This window comes from Lactuca saligna, chromosome 8 (genome assembly GCF_052625555.1).
Source record: "Lactuca saligna cultivar CGN05327 chromosome 8, ASM5262555v1, whole genome shotgun sequence".
Classification (NCBI taxonomy): domain Eukaryota; kingdom Viridiplantae; phylum Streptophyta; class Magnoliopsida; order Asterales; family Asteraceae; genus Lactuca; species Lactuca saligna.
The window spans coordinates 88,007,118-88,029,494 of NC_136424.1; the positions used below are offsets into that span (position 1 = coordinate 88,007,118).

Below are 22,377 nucleotides of genomic sequence, written 5' to 3' on the forward strand. Positions count from 1 at the left end.
TTGTTAATTTTTTTTTAATATATTTATTTGTTGTGTTGTATAAGTATATAAGACTACATTAGTTTTAATAATAATTTTGCATTAAATTCAAAATGAGTGAAATAAATGGTTTTATTAGACTGTGAATGCAGTATTTATGTTATTAATGTATGACTTTGTTTACAGATCTAATTTAAAAGAAAATAATGGTTACGATGTTTGTATAGGTGGTTAGTAACAGCGCGTGGTGATGGTAGTAGTAGGGTTTGAAATTTTGATTTCTTTAAGTTTGTGAATTAGTATAAAATGGTTTGTATTAAATTGTGAATTTTGTGAATTAGATTACGAATGAACTGTATAAACTTATAATTTATATAAGTTTTGTGTTCAAATACGATAGCATATAAAAATGAAAATATTATACTGCAAAAATTACAATTTTGCTCTTTTTGTATCGAAAAGAGAGAGAGAAAAAAAAAGATTTTCACACGTTTAACAAGAATATCATGTAAATATTTATTAACTAATAGGATTCTTAGGTTGTTAATCTTTATGGTTCTCATTTGAACCACTTTATATATATATATATATATATATATATATATATATATATATATATATATATATATATATATATATATGAAAAAAGAAAAACAAACAAAAGTTTCTGGCTTTAACCCGGGTGGTTAAGGGTTTGTTTTGGTAGAGGGAGGTCTTGACTTTAGTCCCCCTGCCTCTCTTTGCTCTTAATTAAACCCTTTTTATATGGGTAAGGAAATGAGCTAACTAACATTATATCCAAGTGTTAAGGATAAATTGCTAGAAGTTCTAGCGTAACTGGCAAGGGGCGCGTGTTTCATGAATGTGAGGTCCTGAGTTTGAACGTCTGTCGTCCTCTCCTCTTTTCTCCCACAAAAACTGATTTTTTTAAAGCTAATGTATTGGACCGACATTAAATGACACATCAACTGCCACGCCAACATCCTTCCAACTTTGCATGCCACATAGGCGATTACCACGTCTCCTCCTCGTCTCTTGGGTTTTTTCTATTCAAAAAAAAAAATGAAAATTGGAACTTAATCGTTAATTTTTACAAAATTTTAGAATTTTTCTAGAGATTTCTCAAAAATAAAAAGTGACTATGATAAAAATGAAAAACATGATTACTTTACAGCCCGTCATGCTATTGACGTTCAATAATAAGGCCATATCTTGTTATGTGCATTTATAACTCGTCAATCAATCAAACAAGACTTTGGTTTTTCAGTTTTATAGTTTTCACTAAGCATTTGCAATCCATACATAATCATAATCATCAACTTCACAGCTATTGGTGATACTAAATCAAGCTTCCCCCAATATCTCTATCAACTGGAAAGAGTGCAATAAGCTGGCTTGCGTCTGAATAAACAATTTCCTCATGCATACACAGTAATCCTTAACATGTGTAGTTGACAACAACAAATTAAGTCCATACCTTCACCCCTTTCAAATTCATTGAAGATGATGTCTGATACTGATACATACATTGAAGACAAAACTCCACAAATTGTGAAATCGATTTTTTTGAGGATAGCCTTGCTTTGTTGGAGGCTTGTTTTTAATTGGCATGATCCAACTTTTCCTGATAGAATTTGAGAGCATTTGAAGCTTCTGGCTCATATCTTTTCAATCTCTCGATGAATGCATTCTCAGTACCTTTCAACCACCAACCAATACCACAGTAATTTTTATCATTCATCAATCCATTGTCCAAACAATATTGGTAAACCAAACATCTCGGGATAATCCTTTTCTCCATACTCAATGAAACAAGAACAGAATTCTTTGCAATAAGTGATGTCTCAAACCCCATCTTGCTAACAAGAAACTCCATCACTTTATCGATTTTCTCCTCCGACATCATCAAACACACTGGACTACTCCTAAAGGCTACCAAGATCTGGGCTTTAGACCAACCCCATTTCTCATAAACCTCCATCTTCTTCTCCCTTGTGGACTTGCTCATTGACATAAGTGTGTGAATCCCTAACACAAAAGCTGTTTTCAAAGGATCAAAACCCATCTCCACTATTTCCTCCACCACCTTTTTGAACTGCTCTGTAGTAGCTAAAAAGTTTCTAGGCTGGTAATTCAATAGATGAAATATTTTGGATCCAGGCACCCCAACATCATGCAACATTTGCATATTTGGAATCATATTTGCTTGGAAATCCGCATCCAAGACCAAGGCACACTTTCTGATTGCACGAAGTGTTGTATCGTTGCATTGAAGCAAGTTTCTAAGTGAACTATAGGTAGGTTCTATGTAATTCTTCAAGTTTTTACCTAGTAAGTTGGGTATTCCGTTTAATAACTTAATAATATCAGATTCCGAAAGTCCTATAGAACCTAAGAACTCGAATTTAGGCAAAAGATTTTTTTCGGGATGACATGTGAGAGCCGTAGGGTTCTTTCGGAGTAATTGAGAAATCTGGGTTTCTGTAAACCCCTGATTCTTGAGAAGTGCTATCACGGAGTCTGCTCGATCTGGGGTTTTGAACTTTAAGTATTTGGAAGCTGAAATTGCCTTGTCTGTAGGGAATCCGCATGAGTGTATGAGGTAAGAAACTCTGAACGAGTTATCTGAAGCTGCTGGTGACGAAGAGGATGAGCGAGGAAACAGTCTATGAACCGATGTTGTTTTGAACAAAGAAAATGTTAAGTTTCTGCGGGCGAGATTCAACATTGTGGATAGAAATCGTAAAGATAATGAAATCACTGACCTGTGGATTTAGGGTATGCGATTTGAGGTTTCGGATTTTGTGATAAAATCTGTAAAATCGATTTTCACCTGGAGAACCCTAACACCCCCGCTCCAGAGTTCAACGAATCCGAGGTTATAAAACAAAACCCCTGGTTAATGAACATCTCTAGCTAGAAGAAGGGTTTTTCAACTTCACTTTTAAATCCCCTTAACCAAAAGATTGAAAATTCCAAATACCCTAAACTACCTAATTACTTTGACGAAAATAGCTAATAAAAACAAAAATTACAATTCTGGCCATTAAATCGCAGATGGAATAAAATTATCTGCGATTTCAACAAGCCACTTGCGAATGTACAAGTGATTAAAGTTCAGATATGCTTTAACCACTTGTACATTTGTATATGGTTTTTTCTGTATATATACCTTGTTTTTCAGTCTAAAATCACATGTCCATCTGCGATTTCGTCTTGTTTTCATCTGCGATTTGAGGCTTTTTTTTAATATTTTATTTTTTACTACAAAATTGATGGGTTTAACTATGAAATAACCTTATTATATATAAAATTTTGTAAAAAATTATCAGTTTCATTGTTATTTCTTTAGAAAATTTGTTTAAAACTTCTCTAAAAAAATGATTGACTATTTGGTTTTCCTTGTAACTGGTGGGAGATGGCAAGTTGTAACATCCCTTTTAAAATAGAATGAATACTAGCGCTAAAAGCCATAATAATTAGTAAGGTGTTGGTTTTGGTGAGCCAAATGTTATAAGTTGGATTATCCGGGGGTTAAAAGTGTAAGTTTTGGGATTTATTTTGTGAAGATTGTTAGAAGACAAGGGGTGTTTGGTATCATTTGGACCTAATATGAAAGGATTTACGGAAGCAATGGTTAAAGAGTAAATTCTGGACCTAAGTTGAAAAGGTTTTCTTGAGGGAGGGGCTGCATGGTAATTATTGGGACTTAAGTTGAAGGATTTTGTTAAAAAGGTCAATTTCAAACTTAAATTGTAAGGATTTTCTGAAGGAGGGGTTTAAAGGGTAAATATGGGGTTTATTTCGAAACAATTTATGGAGGGACGGGCTAAACTTGTCATTATGGAAGTAAGTTTGGGGGATCAAGGTATATAACTCGTCACCCCTTCTGCTTCAAACCCTAACCCTAAATGAAGCTACAGTTGTCATCTCTCCACCCTTATGTCTCCCACCAACCGCCACCTTCCCTTTTTCTATTTTTCGGCGCTGTCACCACTATGTCGAGGTCGCAAGCCACCGAGCCAAGTGTCGTCGTCTCCATTTCCGTTGTGGCTGAGGATGAAGACCGGCGGAGGACATTGTTCCATCGGACGTGAAGAGGGACAAGTCACAACCACCATGTCGTTGTGGTTGCTGCTGCTGGAAGACGCATTTATCGCCGCACACCATGACGTTCCTTGCCGGAAAAACGAGGCGTAGAGGAGTCGTTGCCCTTGATTGAAGTTTGTTGCCACCATTTCTTCTTCTTCTTCTTCTCTTCTTTCCGCTAGCCCCGCTTGCTGCTAAACACCAGATTGCCGCCGTAGAGCCGTTGTTACTGTCGTATTTTCTTCTCCTCCTCCGTGAAGATATAACAGTTATCATCGCAAACCGTCATCTGTTGCCCTTTCGTCGCCACCAGCCACCATGTAAGCTGGTTGTGTGTGTGTATTTTACTATGTGTTTAGGTATGTGTGTGGTTGTATTTTCCATGGTTAGTGTGTGTCGTGCGTGTTTTATCTATCAGGAAAATCATGAAAGTCGCCGCTACCATCATGAGGTGGTAGTTGCCGCCATGTACCACCGTCGGCCACCACAAGGGTGGTTGTGTGAGTGTGTGTTTATCATTAGTATGTATGTATTAATTTTAGAGTATTGCATTGTAAAATTGTAATTGGTGATGAAATAATAAAAAGAAACTCATGACCACCAACGTGAGTCGTTGTTGACCACCCCTACCCGAGGTGGTAGTGGGTGGTGCCCGATTAATGAAACCCTAATGGGCCTAATGAACCCTAATTGATCAAAAGACCTAGCTATTAGGCCTATTGGGCTATGATTGGGTTGGAAACCTAATTCGGGTTTAGAAAACCCTAATTTTGGATATATGGGCCTTGGACTTATCGGGACCTACATTTGGGTCATTGGAATGGAATTGTGAATTACACCCGATCACACCATATGATTTATCTAGTAGAGTGATGGACTTAATGGATTAAGTCCTTAATGGGTTAAGTGAAAAACACCTAACCCTAATTATCATTTTATGTGAAAACCCTAATTTCACTTGGGCCTTGAGTTGAACCTTTCTATTATGCTTTGGTGATTGGGCTATTAATGGGCCATCTAAAATCAAACATATGGACTAGAATAATTTAATCGATTGTAAGGTAAGGCCCATGTAAGGGGTTTGGGCCTAATTTTGAAAATTAGGCCATAGATGGGCCATAACTACGCCTTGATGATTCTGAGATATTGGGTCATTGGTATATGAATAGTTTGGATTAAAATTAATGTATGGGGCTTAAGGAAAGACCATGCAGAGGTCTGGGCCCAATGGAAAATTGGGCAATATGTTGGGCTTTGGCCCATTACTTGATTATTGGGCCTTTGGAATGTGAGTTGGACCTTGGGCTTGGAACCTAATTATTTATTGGGTATTTTTTGATGTTGGCAGTTCGGGAATCTGTCAACCAGCAGGTGGAGTTTCTTCTGCAGGACTTCAACAGTGTCAGGTGAGTTATCCTCACTATACTAAGGGGTCGAAGGAACCAATGATGGCCCGTTAGATATGATATCCTAGTAGTTGTATTATGTTAAGTACGAGTTAGTTATGTATGTTAGTTGTGTTAGATTAGGTGTCTAAGCACATAACTATTTTTGGTATGTACTTGATTTGATTATGAGCATGGTCCTTTTGGGTTGCCTTCACTCATGTAACTTGATAGGATGACAAGTGATGAAAGAGAGAGAGAGAGAGAGAGAGAGAGAGAGAGTAGGATTTGTTATATGAATAATAAATTGGTACTCAGGATGATTTTATTAATATATTATTTGGAAATCATATTATTAATTAGTAATTAATCAGAAGTTAATCTAGTATTAATTTTAGGATTAAAGGAACTGATTAATAATGAAGGGACTGATTATGTAAATCAATAATAGTTGTAGCTTGGGCTTATGGACACCGTTGGTATAGGGTGGACGAAATCTCTATGAAAGTCCATAAATATTTCATCCAAGGCTTGCCAAATAGGAGTCCATATGTTGCTTAGGGCCTAAGTAAGGGAATTAAGGTTTCCAAGTAGTAAACCCTAAGAGCCTCAACTATATAAACCCTCCTAACATAAGGATTTTCGGCCCCTATGAGTTTTGTGAGAAACCCTAGCCGTTTTCCTTCCCTCTCCAAGTCTTTCTTTGCATTGAGTGTTTGTGACTCCATTAGAGGTGCAACACTTGAGGCATTAAGCTTTCAAAGGTCAAAGAGTTCTTGTTATTGCTACATAACAAGTAAGGTAAGGTATCTAACCCTAATCATATATGATTTTCGAAATTAGTATCCTAGGTATTAGGGTTTATGCTTTAGATGATTATTTGCATGTATAACTTGAGAAAAACTTAGATCCAAAGCATTAGGGTTGCATGTACACCATAGGAATATTGTAGTGATCAAAACCATCAATAGTATCAGAGTCTAGGTCGTTTTTCTGTTATATGTGATGCTAATGTGAATTGTTCAAAGTTGGAAAATTTTCGTTTTTTCTTTCTGCCTGATCACAACGAGGTGGTGGGCCATCATGAGGTGGTAAAAGTCACTACGACGTGGTGTCAGGTCAAATGGCAGATTTCTCGGATTTTTGGCTTTAATTAGGTTAGGATAATTACCATAAGTTGTTTAATTAACTAAAATCGTTTTTTCTAATATGGTAATAAATATCCTCATCTAATTGAAGGATAATTGTCAAATTTTAAGATAATTACAAGATTATATGATATATTAGTTATTTGGAAAATTTAATTTGAATTATCTTGCCATAATAAAAGGGTTAGGTCAAATTTTTAATAAAGATAAAATTATATAATTAATTTAAATTATTTTAATTTTGATCTAGAAGTTTTGAAAAATTTCAAATTTTGCCCTCAAGTTTTGAAATTTAAAATTTGATTAAAATGTTTTAATTTTGAAATATTAAATTCTTAAACCCTAGTAATTTGAAAAGTTTCAAAAATGCACATCTTGGTTTTGTAATTTGAAATTTAATTAAATACCTTTAATTTTGAAATTTTAAATTTAGAACTTTGATAGTTTGAATAGTTCAAATTACACTCATAGTATATATAAAATTAAAAGTCTAATATATTATATATCTATAAGTAAAACGTCAGTCTTACCGTTAGTATGTCTTATTCACAAAATTGGTTTATAAAGGGTGTTTAAGGAAGCAGTCTGTAAAACGACCGTCATTAGGTATCCACTTTTACCCACCACACCCTTGACTAGTGGAGGGTCGTTAACCGAACGGGTATGATAGGACACAAACTTCTATTATACAAATAAACCCCCTTGTATCTATATCACTTGTATATACAAGTAAACCCCCTTGTATCTATGAAACATGATGGACCTTTAACCTTTTAAAGACAATTAATAATGCATAGAATTTTGTCATGTTTCATAGTAAATAATAATGCTTAGAATTTTGTTCGTCTTATATATTGAGTTGAAACTAAAAATAAAAGCAAAAACTAAATAAATATCAAACTATCAATGAAAAAGGCAGTTATGTCTTAATATATTAAAGACAAAACTGCAAGATTCGTCCATATGTTGTTTAAAAAACTTTGGATATGATCTAAAAAGTTTACAACTTACATGTAAGGTGCAAAACCAAGGTTTTTTTTTATGTTTTTGGTCCCTTATACACTTGAAAAGTTGATTTTACCCTTTTCATTTCTTTTTTTTATTTTCTTTATTTATTTTAGCATTTAAATAATAAAAAATAAAAAATAAAACAAACAAGGCTAAACGATGAAGATTGGAACTAAATTCAACACAAACACACAAAAACGTCAAATTATTTTCCCATAGTTAATCTATTTAATTAAGATTTAAAATAACACATAAACCTTAGATTTTTCATAGCTAATCTTGTGTTCATCTCATAACTAAGCTACAAATGCCATAAATTAGGGGAAAGAAATTGATATTTTGCCTTAAAACACAAACCGACACATACACTCCAGAAATCGATATATTGCTTTCAAACTTCGTTTTGTCTTCAAATCTCTCGACATATATGACGAGGTAGATAGACAGATTTGCGGAGCTACGGTTTGCAGGGTAGTCTTCATCGGTGTGTGTAAACCGACAATGTAGATCTGAGAAAGGGATGATCTAGGGTTTGCATCGATTATACTTCTTCTCCGGCATCGAACTTTTTCGATGTTAGGGTTTCATAAAGAGGTGGTAGTCCGATTGTAAGAGCAGGGATGTGTATAATAATGGTATTGATGGTTTTGCTACTTCATCCTTGTTTCAAATCTCTATCTCCTCCGATCAAAAAATGAAGTTTGAGTTGATGAACCTTGTTGCAGGAAACCTCGTCTTGATTTGAAAGAGAAATGGGTTATTGACAAAATCAAAGTTAGTGACGGTCGTCTTCATCAACAACACCAACCACCACCACACCTTTTGTGAATCATATTTCGAGATCAGGTCATGTTCTTCAAGAATCCATACAAATCCACACACATCTAGTCTCAAGCGATTCAAAGATAAAGGGATAAAAAGAATATGATCGGTGTATGATGTACCTTCATTCTCTTAGTTGTTAGTATTAGATAAAGAAAAGATGGGGCTTCAAGTACGATACGTTTATGAGAGCTAAAGAGATGGAGTAGATGACAACAGGGGAAGAAGAAAAATGTGGGTGAGGGTGTAGGTGTTTTTTCTCTGATGCGTAGAGAGAGAGAGAGAGAGAGAGAGAGAGATTTTATTTTTTGTTTCTTGTTTTTAATAATTTAAATACCAAAATAAACAAAGGAAAAAAAATGAAAGGGGTGAAATCGACTTTTCAAGTGTATCAGGAACCAAAAACACAGAAAAACCTTGATTTTAGACCTTTAATGCAAGTTGGAAACTTTTTGGACGTTATCCAAAGTTTTTTGAATACCACAATGACCAACTTTGCAATTTTGTCTATATTAAAGACTAAATTTGCTCCTCTAATATTTGGTCCAAGAACAAATTAGTAAATTTTTAAAAATTATCAGCAAAATATTTAGATTTATAACTTAGGTACCAACAAGCAACAAAATGAAACTATAAAGATTGCTCATGTAAAGAAATGAAAAGTTGAAGAAAAAATGTTACTTTTTGTAAAGAGCAGGATCCATTTTTGTAGAAAATAGACCCATCTAGTCCTTATATTCCCTATTCTCTCCTTGCATTCCTCCTTGAAGAACTTTCCTTCAATGTTTATTAATTGGTTGATTGAACCCAGTGATTGCCACTCTTTGTTATACCATTTACATAATCTTTTATCTTCATAGTTATTCAAAACGACAACTTTGCAATAGCTTTTCAGGGAAATATCAAGGAACCCAGATATTATAGACTACAAAGCTTATCTTCAAGCTTTACCTTATCACTAAAAAAAACATATCATGAGTCAATGTTCATCAGCCGACTATGTCTTCAGAACACCATTTTTGAAAATTAAGTATTCATCAATTTGTAAGCCAAACATACCAAACATCCCCAACATAACAGTCTTCCATCAAACAAGTTCAAGAACGTTATTTTCTTATTCAAAAGCTTATCAGAACTCTTATATGTTCAACGTCCAAACTGTGTAACATGGATCATAATTCATCAGCTAGCTAAGTTTCCCAAATGCCATTTTGTTTGAAAATTAACTAATCTTAGCATATAGATCAAACACTTTCATGAATGTTTCTTATTCAACAGCTTTATCAAAATCCAATGGCAGACATACCATTCCCAAAACAACAGCAGTAAATATCATCAAATCTACAACAATTAATTCAAAAATCCTCATGTACCCCTCTCTTTTTTTTGGATAAATGTACCCCTCTCTTTGTTGTGACTAACAATTTAACCTCATTAGTATACTTCAATTGCAGTATAATTGTATAAATTTGCAAAAATGTGGTAATTAGTGACACATACCCAATGATGAATCAATCTATGAGGTTGGAACTGCTTCTTGTCCCTCAATATGATTTGTAGCTTCTTCGGCAAGCTTCTTCTTGTTCTTCTCAATAGCATTAGCTACCTCAGCAGGCATATACTTCTCATCGTGCTTCGCCAACACCTCACTAGCAGAAAAATAACACTCAACGCTTCTCGCCTTTCCAGATACACTCTTTTCTGTGGCTTCCTTCTTGATTTGCTCTGTAATTGGCTTCACAAAGCCTTCAACAACAACCGAATGACCTTCCCTAAACAAATCAGGCACTTGCCCCTCGTATCGGACCAACATGTCTGTAATCAGATCGGTAATAACAAACTCGATCTCATGGGACGCCGCTGGATGAGCTACGCTGCCTTCTAGGACTAATCCACCGAGACGGAACTTGTTTTTGTTAGGGTTTTCTGCGTATTTAGATAAAGCATCGGTGGGTGTAACGTAGAAGACTAATTGGTCCTCGAATTGGTTCAGTACGATGATGATGAATCCAGCGATGCAGCTGAAGGTTATGGCGTAAGTCCAGAGTCGCCGGTTTTGCATTTGGCGAGCACGGGCACCGATGTCAATTTTGGTTGGGCGAGTTGGGTGGCGCCGGGCGGTAGAAAAGAAACGGGAGGCGGAGGACAGCAGGCGGAGGTGATCGGATGGTGAAGGTTTAGATTCGAAGAGAGATGACATCAGAGGTGGATATGGAGAATTGGGAATTGTAGTAGAGATTGTACGGGGATTTGAGTGGTGAAAACTAGGGTTGGTATTGCGAAGAAGACGAGACACGAATCTGCAGCTAAGCCGAGAAGCCATTGATTGAATTATTGAAATTGCGTAGGAGTTTCTAGGGTTTTAGAATCAGATCGAGAGAGATAGAATTACTCCCCCAGCCGATAACAGATCCCACACTTCCTCTTCCGCGTTTTTTCATATAGAATGGTCGTATACTCTTATTAGTTTCACCTTAAGCTGATTTTTTTTTTTTATTAAATCATAAAATAAAGACTAAAAGGAAAGAGAAAAACACTAAATTACATAAAAGGTCCCCATAGTTTCGTAGATCAGACAATTTCATTCCAAGTTTTTTTTCTTCCACGATTTATCATCTAGGTGCATTATTCTTGTAGGCTTGCTCCATCTCTCTAATAATATGGTCAGAAATATATTGTTAAATGTTTGTAAAAAGACCAATTTACCTATGTTTTGTCATTTTTTATATATTGTAATTTTATTTTTTTAATTATTTCGTATTATTATTTTCAAATGGTCTCACTATCAATCTCTCTTAATCACTTTGGGTTAGTGCATGATAATCTATCATTTCGTATAGACGTAAATCTTACTATAATCATAAAATGCCACTAAATTTACCCCCACCCCACGCTCATGTTATGTGTCGAGTTGTTTGACTATATCCATAATAAGTTAGTCTTAATGTTGATATCTTTCTCACGAGCCACTTTATCAAGATTAGACTCACTCAAAGAGGCTTCAAGTGATTTAACTTTAGCAGAAAATAGACATCTTTAATCAACTCCGACTTTGTATCAGTCAACAACAAACATTGCCCATCAACATTTTTCAGCCATGATTTCGATACATTTTGCTTCATTTCATCGATCAAAGTCAATTATGCTTACCAATTATTCGAATGAATATGCAAAACTTGAAAACATTTATATGGGGCCTTGATATTGTTATCAATTTTCGGATTCATTATTTTTGGTCTCAATATAAAAGTATAATCGAAAGGAAAAAAAAAATTGAAAATGTTATTTATATATAGTATTATTTTTGGATTTTAAGGAACGGGGGAAAGAAAATATTTTTGGGTTTTAAAAGAAAAAGAAAAAAATACAATAAATGTTATTCCAAAGGTATTTGTTGGTTAAAAGAGTAGAAGGCATTCTTTATGGTCTCTCTTACCTCTTTTTCTTGAGTTTAAAATTTTAAAAATGAAGGGTGTGTAGGGGGGAGGGGGGAAGGGAAGGAAATGAATCCCTTCCCATCATCATACATTTAGAGGGATATGTTCCAAGACCAAAATGGTTATTCTTTTCTTCTCCTCAAAAAAACTCAAAGAACGACGTTTTTTTCCTTTCATTTATTTTTAAAGAAACTGAGAGTTAATCTCTTCATGTGTGATTAGATCATACAAAAGAAAAAAGAAAGATAAAGATTTTAGAGATGGGTGACAGAGTTGAGATTGAGATCGAGATAAGAGAAGATGCAACAGCAACTCCAACTCGAACTCGATGTATTTGTTGGTGACGGAGGATGGAAGCACTACTAGAGGCATCAGTTATGGTCACCCCTAAGGTGGCGGTGGTAGACGTATTTGCTTATGGTGATTAGATTTGTACAATGTTATACCATTAAAGCCTTTCTCTTATCCGGTTTAGTTAGATTCTTAAGGTATTTCTCTAAACCTAAGTCAAGAATTAATTTTTAGGGATTTAGTTACATACACTTTATGAAGATTCATTGTTGAAATTGAATCGAAAATTGTTAAATGCATGTTGGAATTAAGTTGGATTTGTGAAATACTCCAAGAAATAAATTAAAAGCATTAGGGACATGCTTAATGCTAGTGAATACAGTTTTTGATAAGTTTTTGATAAATTTGAAGTATTGTTATCCTGGATATTGAGCAAATTTGAATTATTAATATTCTTGTTATTAAATAAATTGACATAATTACTATTCTTAACAACTGTAAAATAAAAATACTTGAATGAGCGATTGATAGTGAACTTGGAAACTAAAAAAAAGGTCTAACACACCAAGTAATTTATGTGTTTAAAAGACATTTATTGATAATGATTCGAAGCAGATGAAGCAGAAGAGGGTGACGTAACGACCGACAAGAGTAGGTAGACACTTTATTTACATCTACTTATTGAATTTTTATAGTTTAACTGAACACCCTAAGTCTAAAACATGATTAATATGTTAGGAATGCAAATATCAGTTCTAGAATGTCTTATTAATTTATACAAAGTGTCTGAGATAGGTCATTATTTAGTTTTAATAGCGACCTAAAAGATTAGATAAGTAGTTAGGTTAACAATAGCAACCTACTAGTAATTTCAGAATGATTTTTGTATTCCCTCCCCATCATCATACATTTAGAGGGAAATGAATCCCTTCCCGTCATCATACATTTAGAGGGATAGGTTCCAAGACCAAAATGTTTATCCTTTTCTTCTCCTAAAAAAAACTCAAAGAACGACGTTTTTTTTACCTTTCATTTCTTTTTATAGAAACTGAGAGTTAATCTCTTCATGTGTGATCAGATCATACAAAAGAAAAAAGAAAGATAAAGATTTTAGAGATGGGTGACAGAGTTAAGATTGAGATCGAGATAAGAGAAAGCGCAACCGCGACTCCAACTCTAACTCGATGTTTTTGTTGGTGACGGAGGATGGAAGCACTACTAGAGGCGTCAGTTATGGTTACCCCTAAGGTGGCGGTGGTAGCCGTATCCGCTTGTGGTGATTAGATTTGTACAATGTTATACCATTAAAGCCTTTCTATTATCCGGTTTAGTTAGATTCTTAAGGTATTTCTCTTAACCTAAGTCAAGAATTAATTTTAAGAGATTTAGTTACATACACTTTATGAAGATTCATTGTTGAAATTGAATCTAAAATTGTTAAATGCATGTTGGAATTAAGTTGGATTTGTGAAATACTCCAAGAAATAAATTAAAAGCATTAGGGAGATGCTTAATGCTAGTGAATACAGTTTTTGATAAATTTGAAGTATTGTTATCCTCGATATTGAGTAAATTTGAATTATTAATATTCTTGTTATTGAATAAATTGACATAATTGTTCTTAACTGTAAAATAAAAATACTTGAATGAGTGATTGATAGTGAACTTGGAAACTAAAAAAAGGCCTAAAGCACCAAGTAATTTATGTGTTTAAAAGATATTTATTGATAATGATTCGAAGTAGATGAAGTAGAAGAGGGTGATGTAAGGAACGACAAGAGTATATAGACAATTTATTTATATCTACTTATTGAATTTTTATAGTCTAACTAAACACCCTAAGTTTAAAACATGAATAATATGTTCGGAATGTAAATATCAGTTCTAGAATGTCGTATTAATTTATACAAAGTGTCTGATAGGTCATTATTTAGTTTTAATAGCGACCCAAAAGATTAGATAACTAGTTAGGTTAACAAAAGCAACTTACTAGTAACTTCAGAATGATTTTTGTATTCTGGAATACGAAGAATAATTCTGGAATATGAATAAATAGTCTTAGTAACGACCCAAAAGCTTAGATAAGTAGTTTTTCTTAAAACGACAAATCTAATTTACTCATAAACTACTTCTAATTTCACTTATGTCTGATACGGGACTTGTACATCAACCGCAAGTAAGAATGGTAACACGTGATATCGCTAGGTTAAAAATTGTTTGGAAGAAACTCAATGATTTAGTGTTTAACCATTAAGATTTTATTATGGATGAACCATTAAGCGGCTTGAATGATTCATGTGGATACTTGGTAAAATTATTGAACGGATATGTTGAATGAAAAAATTACCATTTTACCCTTCCGACAAAAACAACTTCAAATGCATATAAGATAGGTGCAAAACTGCAAAATTGATCCATGTGGTATTCAAAAAACTTTGGATATGGTCCAAAAAAATTTCAACTTGAATGGAAGGTCCAAAATCAAAGTTTTTCTAGGTTTTTGGTCCCTGATACAGTTAGAAAGACGATTTTACCCTTTTCATTTCTTTTTTCTATTTTCTTTATTTTTTTGTTATTTAAATAATTAAAAACACAAAATAAAAACTAAAACCTCCCTCTCCCTCTCCTCCCCTCTCTCTCTCTCTTCTCTCTCTCTCTCTCTCTCTCTCTCTCTCTCTCTCTCTCTCTCTCTCTCTCTCTTCGAGATAGGTACACTAATCCTCAACCCACTTTTCTCCACTGGTTCAACTCCCACCATAATCCACCTATTGCCATCATCTCTGACTTCTTTCTCGGTGGACACACTACCTCACCAACAAGTTAGGCATCCTCAGGATCGGTTGCCCACCGTCATAAACCCACCCTCCATTTCTTCTCTCATCGTGAACCCAGAAAGACGAAGAGCAGTAGAGATCCCTTTCAAAATCTCAGTAAATCTTGTAACAGATTCCACCGGAGACATCTTTTCAAACTGAATTGTAGCATCTCCAGCCACCAGGAATGACCCGCCAGAGACAGATGAATAGTTATAGAATGAAAGGAACTCACATCTCGTACTTGATTTATCATATATATGGCTAAATGTATTGATCTTGCTTCCCTATAAATTGTAAGGAAATAAGAGGGCTACTTTGTTCAATAACCTGAAACCTAATTGATCAATAGCATATTTCTTTCTTTTAGGAAGATCAGGGATGAATTCAATTGATGTTTGCTTGCTAATCTTGTCCTTTAGCAGAGATATAGACTCTGTTAGAGACATATTTGATGTGTTCGACTTTTTGATTGTAGAAAATGGGAATTTTTCGGATAATGTTTCCTCATAGAATAAAGCAACGGTTACCACCCATCTCAAACAGATCATCTTGATCCCAAAAAACCATGGAAACATTTTGACAATAATGCGATATCATGTTACAAAGAGAAAAAAACAAGAAAGGAACAAAGGTAAGGAAGACGGTTGGTGGAGAGAGAGAGAGGGGGGGGGGGGGGGGGTTAGGTGAGATTTTATTTTTTATTTTTAATTATTTAAATACCAAAATAAATAAAGAAAATATAAAAAATTAAAAATAAAAATGGTAAAATCGTCTTTTTAAATGTATCAGGGATAAAAACCCAAAAAAAAACTGATTTTAAACCTTCCATACAAGTTGAAAACATTTTTGATCATATCCAAAGTTTTCTGAATACCTTATGGATCAATCTTATAGTTTTATCTAAAATAGGATAGTATCAAATTATTGATCACTTATATTATAACTTTTGAAAAGTTTTGTCTATATATATATATATATATATATATATATATATATATATAGTCTTTTCAAAAAATTACATTTTTTAAGGCACAAATATATAACAACAAACTAATGTATAAATATATTAGGATCTCATAAATATATTAGTAATTAGAAAAATGAAAAAGAGAAATAAAATTAGTTAACAAGGGATGTTATTAGAGGTGTCAGGTGAGTATTTGGATGGATGGACGGTGGGTACTGGTTTTATGTATTTGGGCCGGTTCTCGGTTCATGGATCGTCAATTGGCAGTTCCAACTCCAAGTAGGAATTGTACCATTCGTAATGAATTATGGAGCGGTTCAATGCAACTTGTACCATACGCAATGAATGTTGTACACGTCCAATAACCAGAAAAAGCAGCATCGGTCCAAATGCTCACTCTACGTGTAAAACCATTTGTTTTGTGCCTAGTTACGAACTAAAGGGTGAAAGTGAAACCAAGAGAAGAGAATGAATTTTTTTACAAACTTTATATCCATATGATTTTGACCAGAAACACTAGGGAACACAACACAACACAACACAGACACAGACACAGTTCCAACTTCTTCACTGTTCTAATTTTCTACATATCTCCCTCTCCTTCTACACTTCCATTTCCATCAACAACATCCTCAAGAGGCCTTTTTTTAGCAGAAAAGCGCTTGCCTCTCAACATATAATAAGAACAATAATAATACAAAAGGCTTTCTTACACTCTCTACTATTATAAAGATGAAGATCCTGTATTCTTCTTCAGTGTATAAAAACTCAACTCTTTAGTAAACCTATGTTGACTGACCTGAACTTGAAGACGACTGCTTTGACTTACTCCCGTTTTCTTCACCACTCAGCAAAAGCGGTGGAGCCAAGTTGAACCCGTTTTCCTTGATGGACCCAAACGGGTCCTCTTTCTGTTTTTGGATTGCTTCTATTCGTTTTAAAGATGGAACGTTTCCGTTACAGTAGCCTCGCCACATGTCCCGGTAAGCAGATTCCAATCCGGTGATGAATTTGGATCCGTTGCAGAGAGGGGAATTGGCCATGAGATTCCGGAGGTCCATTCTCAGGTTTGAGAGTGCGGTCATGTCTGAAGCTAATTCCAGTGCTGACCGGATATATTCTTCTTCGTTTTTTGCAACAAGGTGTTTTAATCCTGGAATTACAAAGTAAAATCAAATTTACTACTATGCCATAATCCAAAAGGGAATTATATTTATAGCAGAATGAAAACATTGTTTTTTGTTTGCCTAATCCTAACTGAATGTGATTTCTTCTCTTGGAGACGGGTGTATTTTTTCTCATTCTGGAAAGGAATAGTATATTATATATATATATATATATATATATATATATATATATATATATATATAGCGTAAATCACATTTATGATCCTTGAGTATGCCTGTTGTTTTCAGTTTTTTCATTGTATTTAAATCTATTTATTTTTTTTTAATTCAAGTGATAAGTACACCTTTTTTTTACTATTTGAAATGCATATAGTATAAGTCAGATGACAAGAAATATATTTATCTACAATTTATTTAACGATATATATGAAGTCCGTTACCTTGTTCATTACATTCCAATAATCATAAATAAATGTGAAGTGGAAAAGTAAAGATTGAAGAGGACTTACCAACTGCAGTTAAAAGACTGACACCAACATTATGCGCGTGTACTGACCCACCCATGGTGACACATGGCACTCCCATGTAAAGAGATTCACATGTGGTTGTAGTTCCAGCATATGGAAAAGTATCCAAGCTACATGCATACATACAAAAAATATAAATATCTTTTTTCTGCAACCATTTGAAGATATGAACAAGAAGGAAGATTAAAGATTGACCTGATGTCCATAAGAGAATAGGCTTGCATATGATCATGATTTAGCAGAATCAAAGGCAAAAGATCAACACGTAAAGACTCCAAACCTAATTGCTCCAATGTAGCTAGAAATCTCTGTCTTACACTATCACAGCAGAAAGGTTTGCACTTGACAATAAGCCGAGAGTTTGGAACTGCACATAAAATCTTCGCCCAAACTTGAAGCACTTTCGGAGTTATCTGATACATCAATCAATCAAAGTCAATGCTTTGTTACTATTGAAATAAGAAGACATACACACGGATGAGAACTTTTGTTTTTATATTATACCTTTGCTAAATTGTTGAAACTACCAAATGTAACAAAACCGTTTGAAAGAGCAGGTGCTGGTGATGCGGGACCCGCCTCGGGAGATGGTGTGTAACAAAGAAAACAGTCTGGTAACCGAACCAGGTCCTCAACATGCCTGCCAATAATAATACAAATATAAAATACTTTAGTTTATTATTTTTAATAAAACTTGTATGTCAGATCATTAGAATATAAAAGAGTACAGATGGTTTGTTTGGTTCGATGGAATGGAATAAGTAATTACATTCCGTGATCCGGTTTTGATGGCCAGTAGGAATGGAATGAATTTTCACATAAATTTTTAATATTCTATAGTTTAAGTAAACACAGTGTATAGTTTCAATTCTACTTTCTAAATTATTTTAATTACAACGAATCAACTTTTAATTAAAAGATAAATAACTAAACATAGTAAAAGCTCACTAAAGAGTAACAAAAATTAATACTTTTTAGTTATTTTAGAAAAAAAATAAAATTCCATTCCTTCTCTAATTCCATCATACCAAACACCAACTAAAAACATACTTTTGCTTTGTATCAGGGGGATCAGCTAAGGCATCAGTGATTCGGTAGTCAATAGTAGGCAAGCCAGTGGTATTTGGGTACCCAATCCAAGTCACCTATTCAATAAATAATCATCACAATACACATTTCACTCCACTTTTCATTAACAATATAAGATAGACTTTCCCAATATGTTATCAAGAATATATAATATTAATCTCCATGATTTTGTCAATTAGATAAGCATACCTGAAGAGGTGCAGGCCTACAAGCCATCATTCCTAGTTTATTATTAGCAGTATGACCAGTAAGCTCCACCAAAATATCAACTTTATCTTCACGAACCAAACTTGCAACTTTCTTTTCATCAATTCCATAAATATCCCTCCATGCACCACCTCTTTTCAAAACCCTGTCTCTGAATTTCATAGTTTTTGCATCAGCCTGCACATATAAATATAAAATTTTATAAATCCTGGTATACTTCTCATAGATAAACACAACATATTGAACACGTACCTTAACAACTGCTGAGTAGACAACCACCTTATAATTAGCATAGTCATGATAAATAAGAGGCGCTTCAATGAAATAAGATACTGAGTGTGTAAAATAATCAGGGGACACGTATCCAATAACAAGTGGTCTTTCTGGATCTTTTGGATTGTCCCATGTAGTATACTGAGAATATAATCTCATGAAACGCCGCCCCCAGTCCCTACAACCATTATACCCAAAAAAATTACAAAAATGCCCTTGACATGAAATGAGTTTAGAATTGGAGTTACAAGAACCTGTGAGCTTCAAATAGCTTTTCATCTGTTCCTTCATTAATGTAGTTCATTGCAAGTAAGCGATTCTGCAACAAATAGTCAACAAATGGTCAACATAAAGTCAACTAAACATTCACAAGCTTAAAACAATACCTGGCCCGCATTACGAGAATCTGGGTCTATTTTAAGGCACTGTTCATATGCTTCAATGGCCAAAGATATACTTCCAGCATCTCTGTAAAGAACCCCTAAGTTATTGTAGGCTTCAGCATACGTGGGATTTGCCACAATTGCTTTTTCTATCATGCTAGCAGCAGCATCCATTTTACCCTGAATTAATATTATTAAAGTATAAAAACGATTAAAAAGAGAAGAACATCAAATGTTGTTAGATACTGAGAGATTATATTTACCTGAACTGTGTACACTACTCCAAGGTTGTTCAAAGACTGGGAGAAATTGGGCTTGATTGATAGAGCCAACTTCAAGAGAATAAAAAAGTATATATATATATATATATATATATATATATATATATATATAATCTATTAAATTAAACCAACATATATTATTTAGACATCTGACAAGTGTAAAAAGAAAATTTAATTACCTGATAACACTCCACTGCTTTATCAAGATTGTCTCTATCTTTATATATAACTCCAAGATTATTGCATGCCTCAGCACAATGGGGATTGAAGTGGAAAGCAAGTTCATAGAATACAATTGCCTGCACAAAAATGGGATCTTAATACAATTTCTAGTAGAATGTATTTCTTTTATATTTTAAATAAAAGATAAAGAAAGTGGTTTAAAATTCAATGATACCATTTCAAACTTCAGCATTTCTCCATAAGCAACACCAAGATTGTACATGGCATCCGCATAATGCCAGTTATAATACAAAGCTCTTTTGTAATATGCCACACCTTGGTTAATGTCTCCCTCCAATTTGACCTAAAAAGATAACATAAGTAAAATAACTGAAAATAACAAGAATGGAAGGATTAAAAATAACCATGAAATTGTAACTACCTTTGTGCCTAAATCTGTTAAAGCAATTGCCATGTTATTCTTAGCAATCTCAAAATTCGGTGACACAGCCAGACACCTGAGAAAATATATGAAAACCATATAAACAATTAGCAAAATAGAACAATGGTTACTTACCCCATTGGGAAATATGATAAAAAAATACATTTATAACCTCTCGTAACAAGCAATAGCTGACTCCAGATCTCCACGGTTTTTATAAATGACCCCCATGTTACAATATGCTTCAGCATACATTGGCCTCTCTAAAGCAGCCTTTTCATAGCAATTAAGTGCTGTATCATATTGCATCATTTCAGAATACACAACTCCAAGATTGTAATATGCAGGCTGCCATGAAAAAAAAAACCAAAAAGATTACCCTTGAGAATACATTAGATGGAAAGACACCTGTAAAGATGTATAAAGAACATGAAATGAAATTACAGCATAGTGAGGGTCAATCTTGATAGCATCATAATACTTCTGAATTCCATCTTGTGTGTTGCCAGCAAGCTTTAAACTTGTTCCAATATCTGTAAGTACTATTGACAAATATTCTGCTGCTGGTTTATATGATGAATCTGCCTCCAAAGCCTTACGATATGACTGCATGAGTGAATAGCAAACTTAAAAAAGATAATTATTAAAAGATGAATACAATTATGATTCATAATGTGCAAACATACCTCAGCAGCCTCCACCAATCGACCTTCATCTTTATACAAGATACCACAATGGGTGAGTGCACATGCATTTTGTGGGTCTAACCTGACAGCTTCTGAAAAGCTCTCAAAAGACTGTCTTCCCATATTTTGCATCTGCAAGCAGATTCCTTTCCCAATATGAGCCTCAACATTGGTTTTATCTTTCTCTAGTATACTTTCATATATAACAAGAGCTTCCACAAATTTGTTTCTGGAACGAAGAACATTGGCATAACCAAGTGCGTCCTTCCCTTCATATCTCTTTTCTATTGAACTAGTGGATGTTGTAGAATCGGTGACACTGAAGGATGGTTCTGTTGCTTTCAAGAAACCATTATCTTCGGTTAGACCCTTCTCTTTCCCTCCACCAACGTCCTCTGTCAATGCCATTTCTAAACAGCTACAAGCTCTGATTCATGAACCAATTGTAACATATAAACGTAGTTGATCCGCCTTAAAACCCTAATACAAGCACATGGGAGATACATCAAACTACCAATCACATATAAACCTCGAAACCCCAGCCTCGTACATTAGGGATCATGGATTTAGACTTTTCCCGAGTAATGGAAATTAAATTATTAAAAAACCTAAAAGAACATAATACGTTTTCATACGCACAATCTAATAATTACGAAAACAACTCCACAACAAAAATGCGCAAGACAAATTATGTAAACACGCATTCGAACCGGAGGTTTGAAGTGTAAGAGCGTTTGCGATGCTTACCTGTATTGCTTCCGGAAGAGAGAACACACAGAGAGGTGAGGGGCTTAAGAAGGGTTTCTTTTGTGTGTGTGACGGCAGAAAAACGAAGATGATGAAGAGTTACTTGCCACCGCTGACACCGACACGGTGGTTGGATGATTGTTGGCGAGCAACGGAGCGCCACCGCGGCGGTGGTGTTGGGCAATCAAGCAGTGGCAGGCAGCAGAAAGAGGAAACAGCAATAATCGTGTATAGTCAATTGTTAACCTGTTCGTCTATGATTTTGCCCGCGTTCCACTGCAACCCTGGCCCGAATAATAAATAATCAAAAAAAAAAAACTAATAATATTATTACTATATGTTTCAATAAACTACAAAATAGCTTCTCGACTTTTGATACACAGACATTTTCAGTCGCTGCACATTAGAGGTGGTAAAAATTGACACGATACGAAATCCGATACGAACCTGACACGAAATAAACAGGTTTGGGTAAGATATTTCAACCCGTTTAAATAAACGGGTTGATACG

At 34.5% G+C, this 22,377-nt stretch overlaps 3 protein-coding genes across 4 annotated transcripts; all 3 read right to left on the bottom strand.

The window, feature by feature from the left end:
- Nucleotides 1-1,146: 1,146 nt before the first annotated feature.
- LOC145012337 (transcription termination factor MTERF15, mitochondrial-like) lies at nucleotides 1,147-2,745 on the bottom strand. The gene has a single exon (XM_078971130.1). It carries the CDS (start codon nucleotides 2,705-2,707, stop codon nucleotides 1,580-1,582), a length of 1,128 nt encoding a protein of 375 aa, XP_078827256.1. The 5' UTR covers nucleotides 2,708-2,745; the 3' UTR covers nucleotides 1,147-1,579.
- Nucleotides 2,746-9,671: 6,926 nt separating this feature from the next.
- On the bottom strand, nucleotides 9,672-10,891 carry G1 (transmembrane protein G1P-related 1). The gene has a single exon (XM_078971100.1). The coding sequence runs from the start codon at nucleotides 10,752-10,754 to the stop codon at nucleotides 9,948-9,950; it is 807 nt and encodes a 268-aa protein (XP_078827226.1). The 5' UTR covers nucleotides 10,755-10,891; the 3' UTR covers nucleotides 9,672-9,947.
- Nucleotides 10,892-16,392: 5,501 nt separating this feature from the next.
- SPY (Tetratricopeptide repeat (TPR)-like superfamily protein) lies at nucleotides 16,393-22,139 on the bottom strand. Of its 2 annotated transcripts, none has more exons than XM_078967695.1 (17): nucleotides 21,867-22,139; nucleotides 21,120-21,546; nucleotides 20,878-21,039; nucleotides 20,606-20,781; nucleotides 20,434-20,509; nucleotides 20,227-20,355; nucleotides 20,009-20,128; nucleotides 19,812-19,880; nucleotides 19,552-19,728; nucleotides 19,420-19,484; nucleotides 19,145-19,343; nucleotides 18,875-19,069; nucleotides 18,647-18,741; nucleotides 18,101-18,236; nucleotides 17,792-18,009; nucleotides 17,579-17,706; nucleotides 16,393-17,095 (listed from the first exon to the last, which is right to left on the bottom strand). In XM_078967695.1, the coding sequence occupies exons 2-17, from the start codon at nucleotides 21,525-21,527 to the stop codon at nucleotides 16,728-16,730; spliced, it is 2,721 nt and encodes a 906-aa protein (XP_078823821.1). In that variant the 5' UTR covers nucleotides 21,528-21,546; nucleotides 21,867-22,139; the 3' UTR covers nucleotides 16,393-16,727. The 2 variants fall into 2 exon arrangements, with proteins under 2 accessions (XP_078823821.1, XP_078823820.1); XM_078967694.1 differs by having other exon boundaries at nucleotides 21,120-21,599.
- Between the last annotated feature and the right edge of the window lie 238 nt (nucleotides 22,140-22,377).

Excerpts from the sequence above, each read along its gene's own strand:
- G1 (XM_078971100.1), bottom strand. The coding sequence starts at position 10,754 with ATGGCTTCTCGGCTTAGCTGCAGATTCGTGTCTCGTCTTCTTCGCAAT.
- SPY (XM_078967695.1), bottom strand. The coding sequence starts at position 21,527 with ATGGCATTGACAGAGGACGTTGGTGGAGGGAAAGAGAAGGGTCTAACC. Across the intron at positions 19,881-20,008 it reads AAGCAGTGGAGTGTTATCAG|TTGGCTCTATCAATCAAGCC; the intron begins GTAATTAAATTT and ends ATTCTCTTGAAG. Across the intron at positions 19,070-19,144 it reads TCTACTCAGCAGTTGTTAAG|GCTGATGCAAAAACTATGAA; the intron begins GTACGTGTTCAA and ends TTATATGTGCAG.
- LOC145012337 (XM_078971130.1), bottom strand. The coding sequence starts at position 2,707 with ATGTTGAATCTCGCCCGCAGAAACTTAACATTTTCTTTGTTCAAAACA.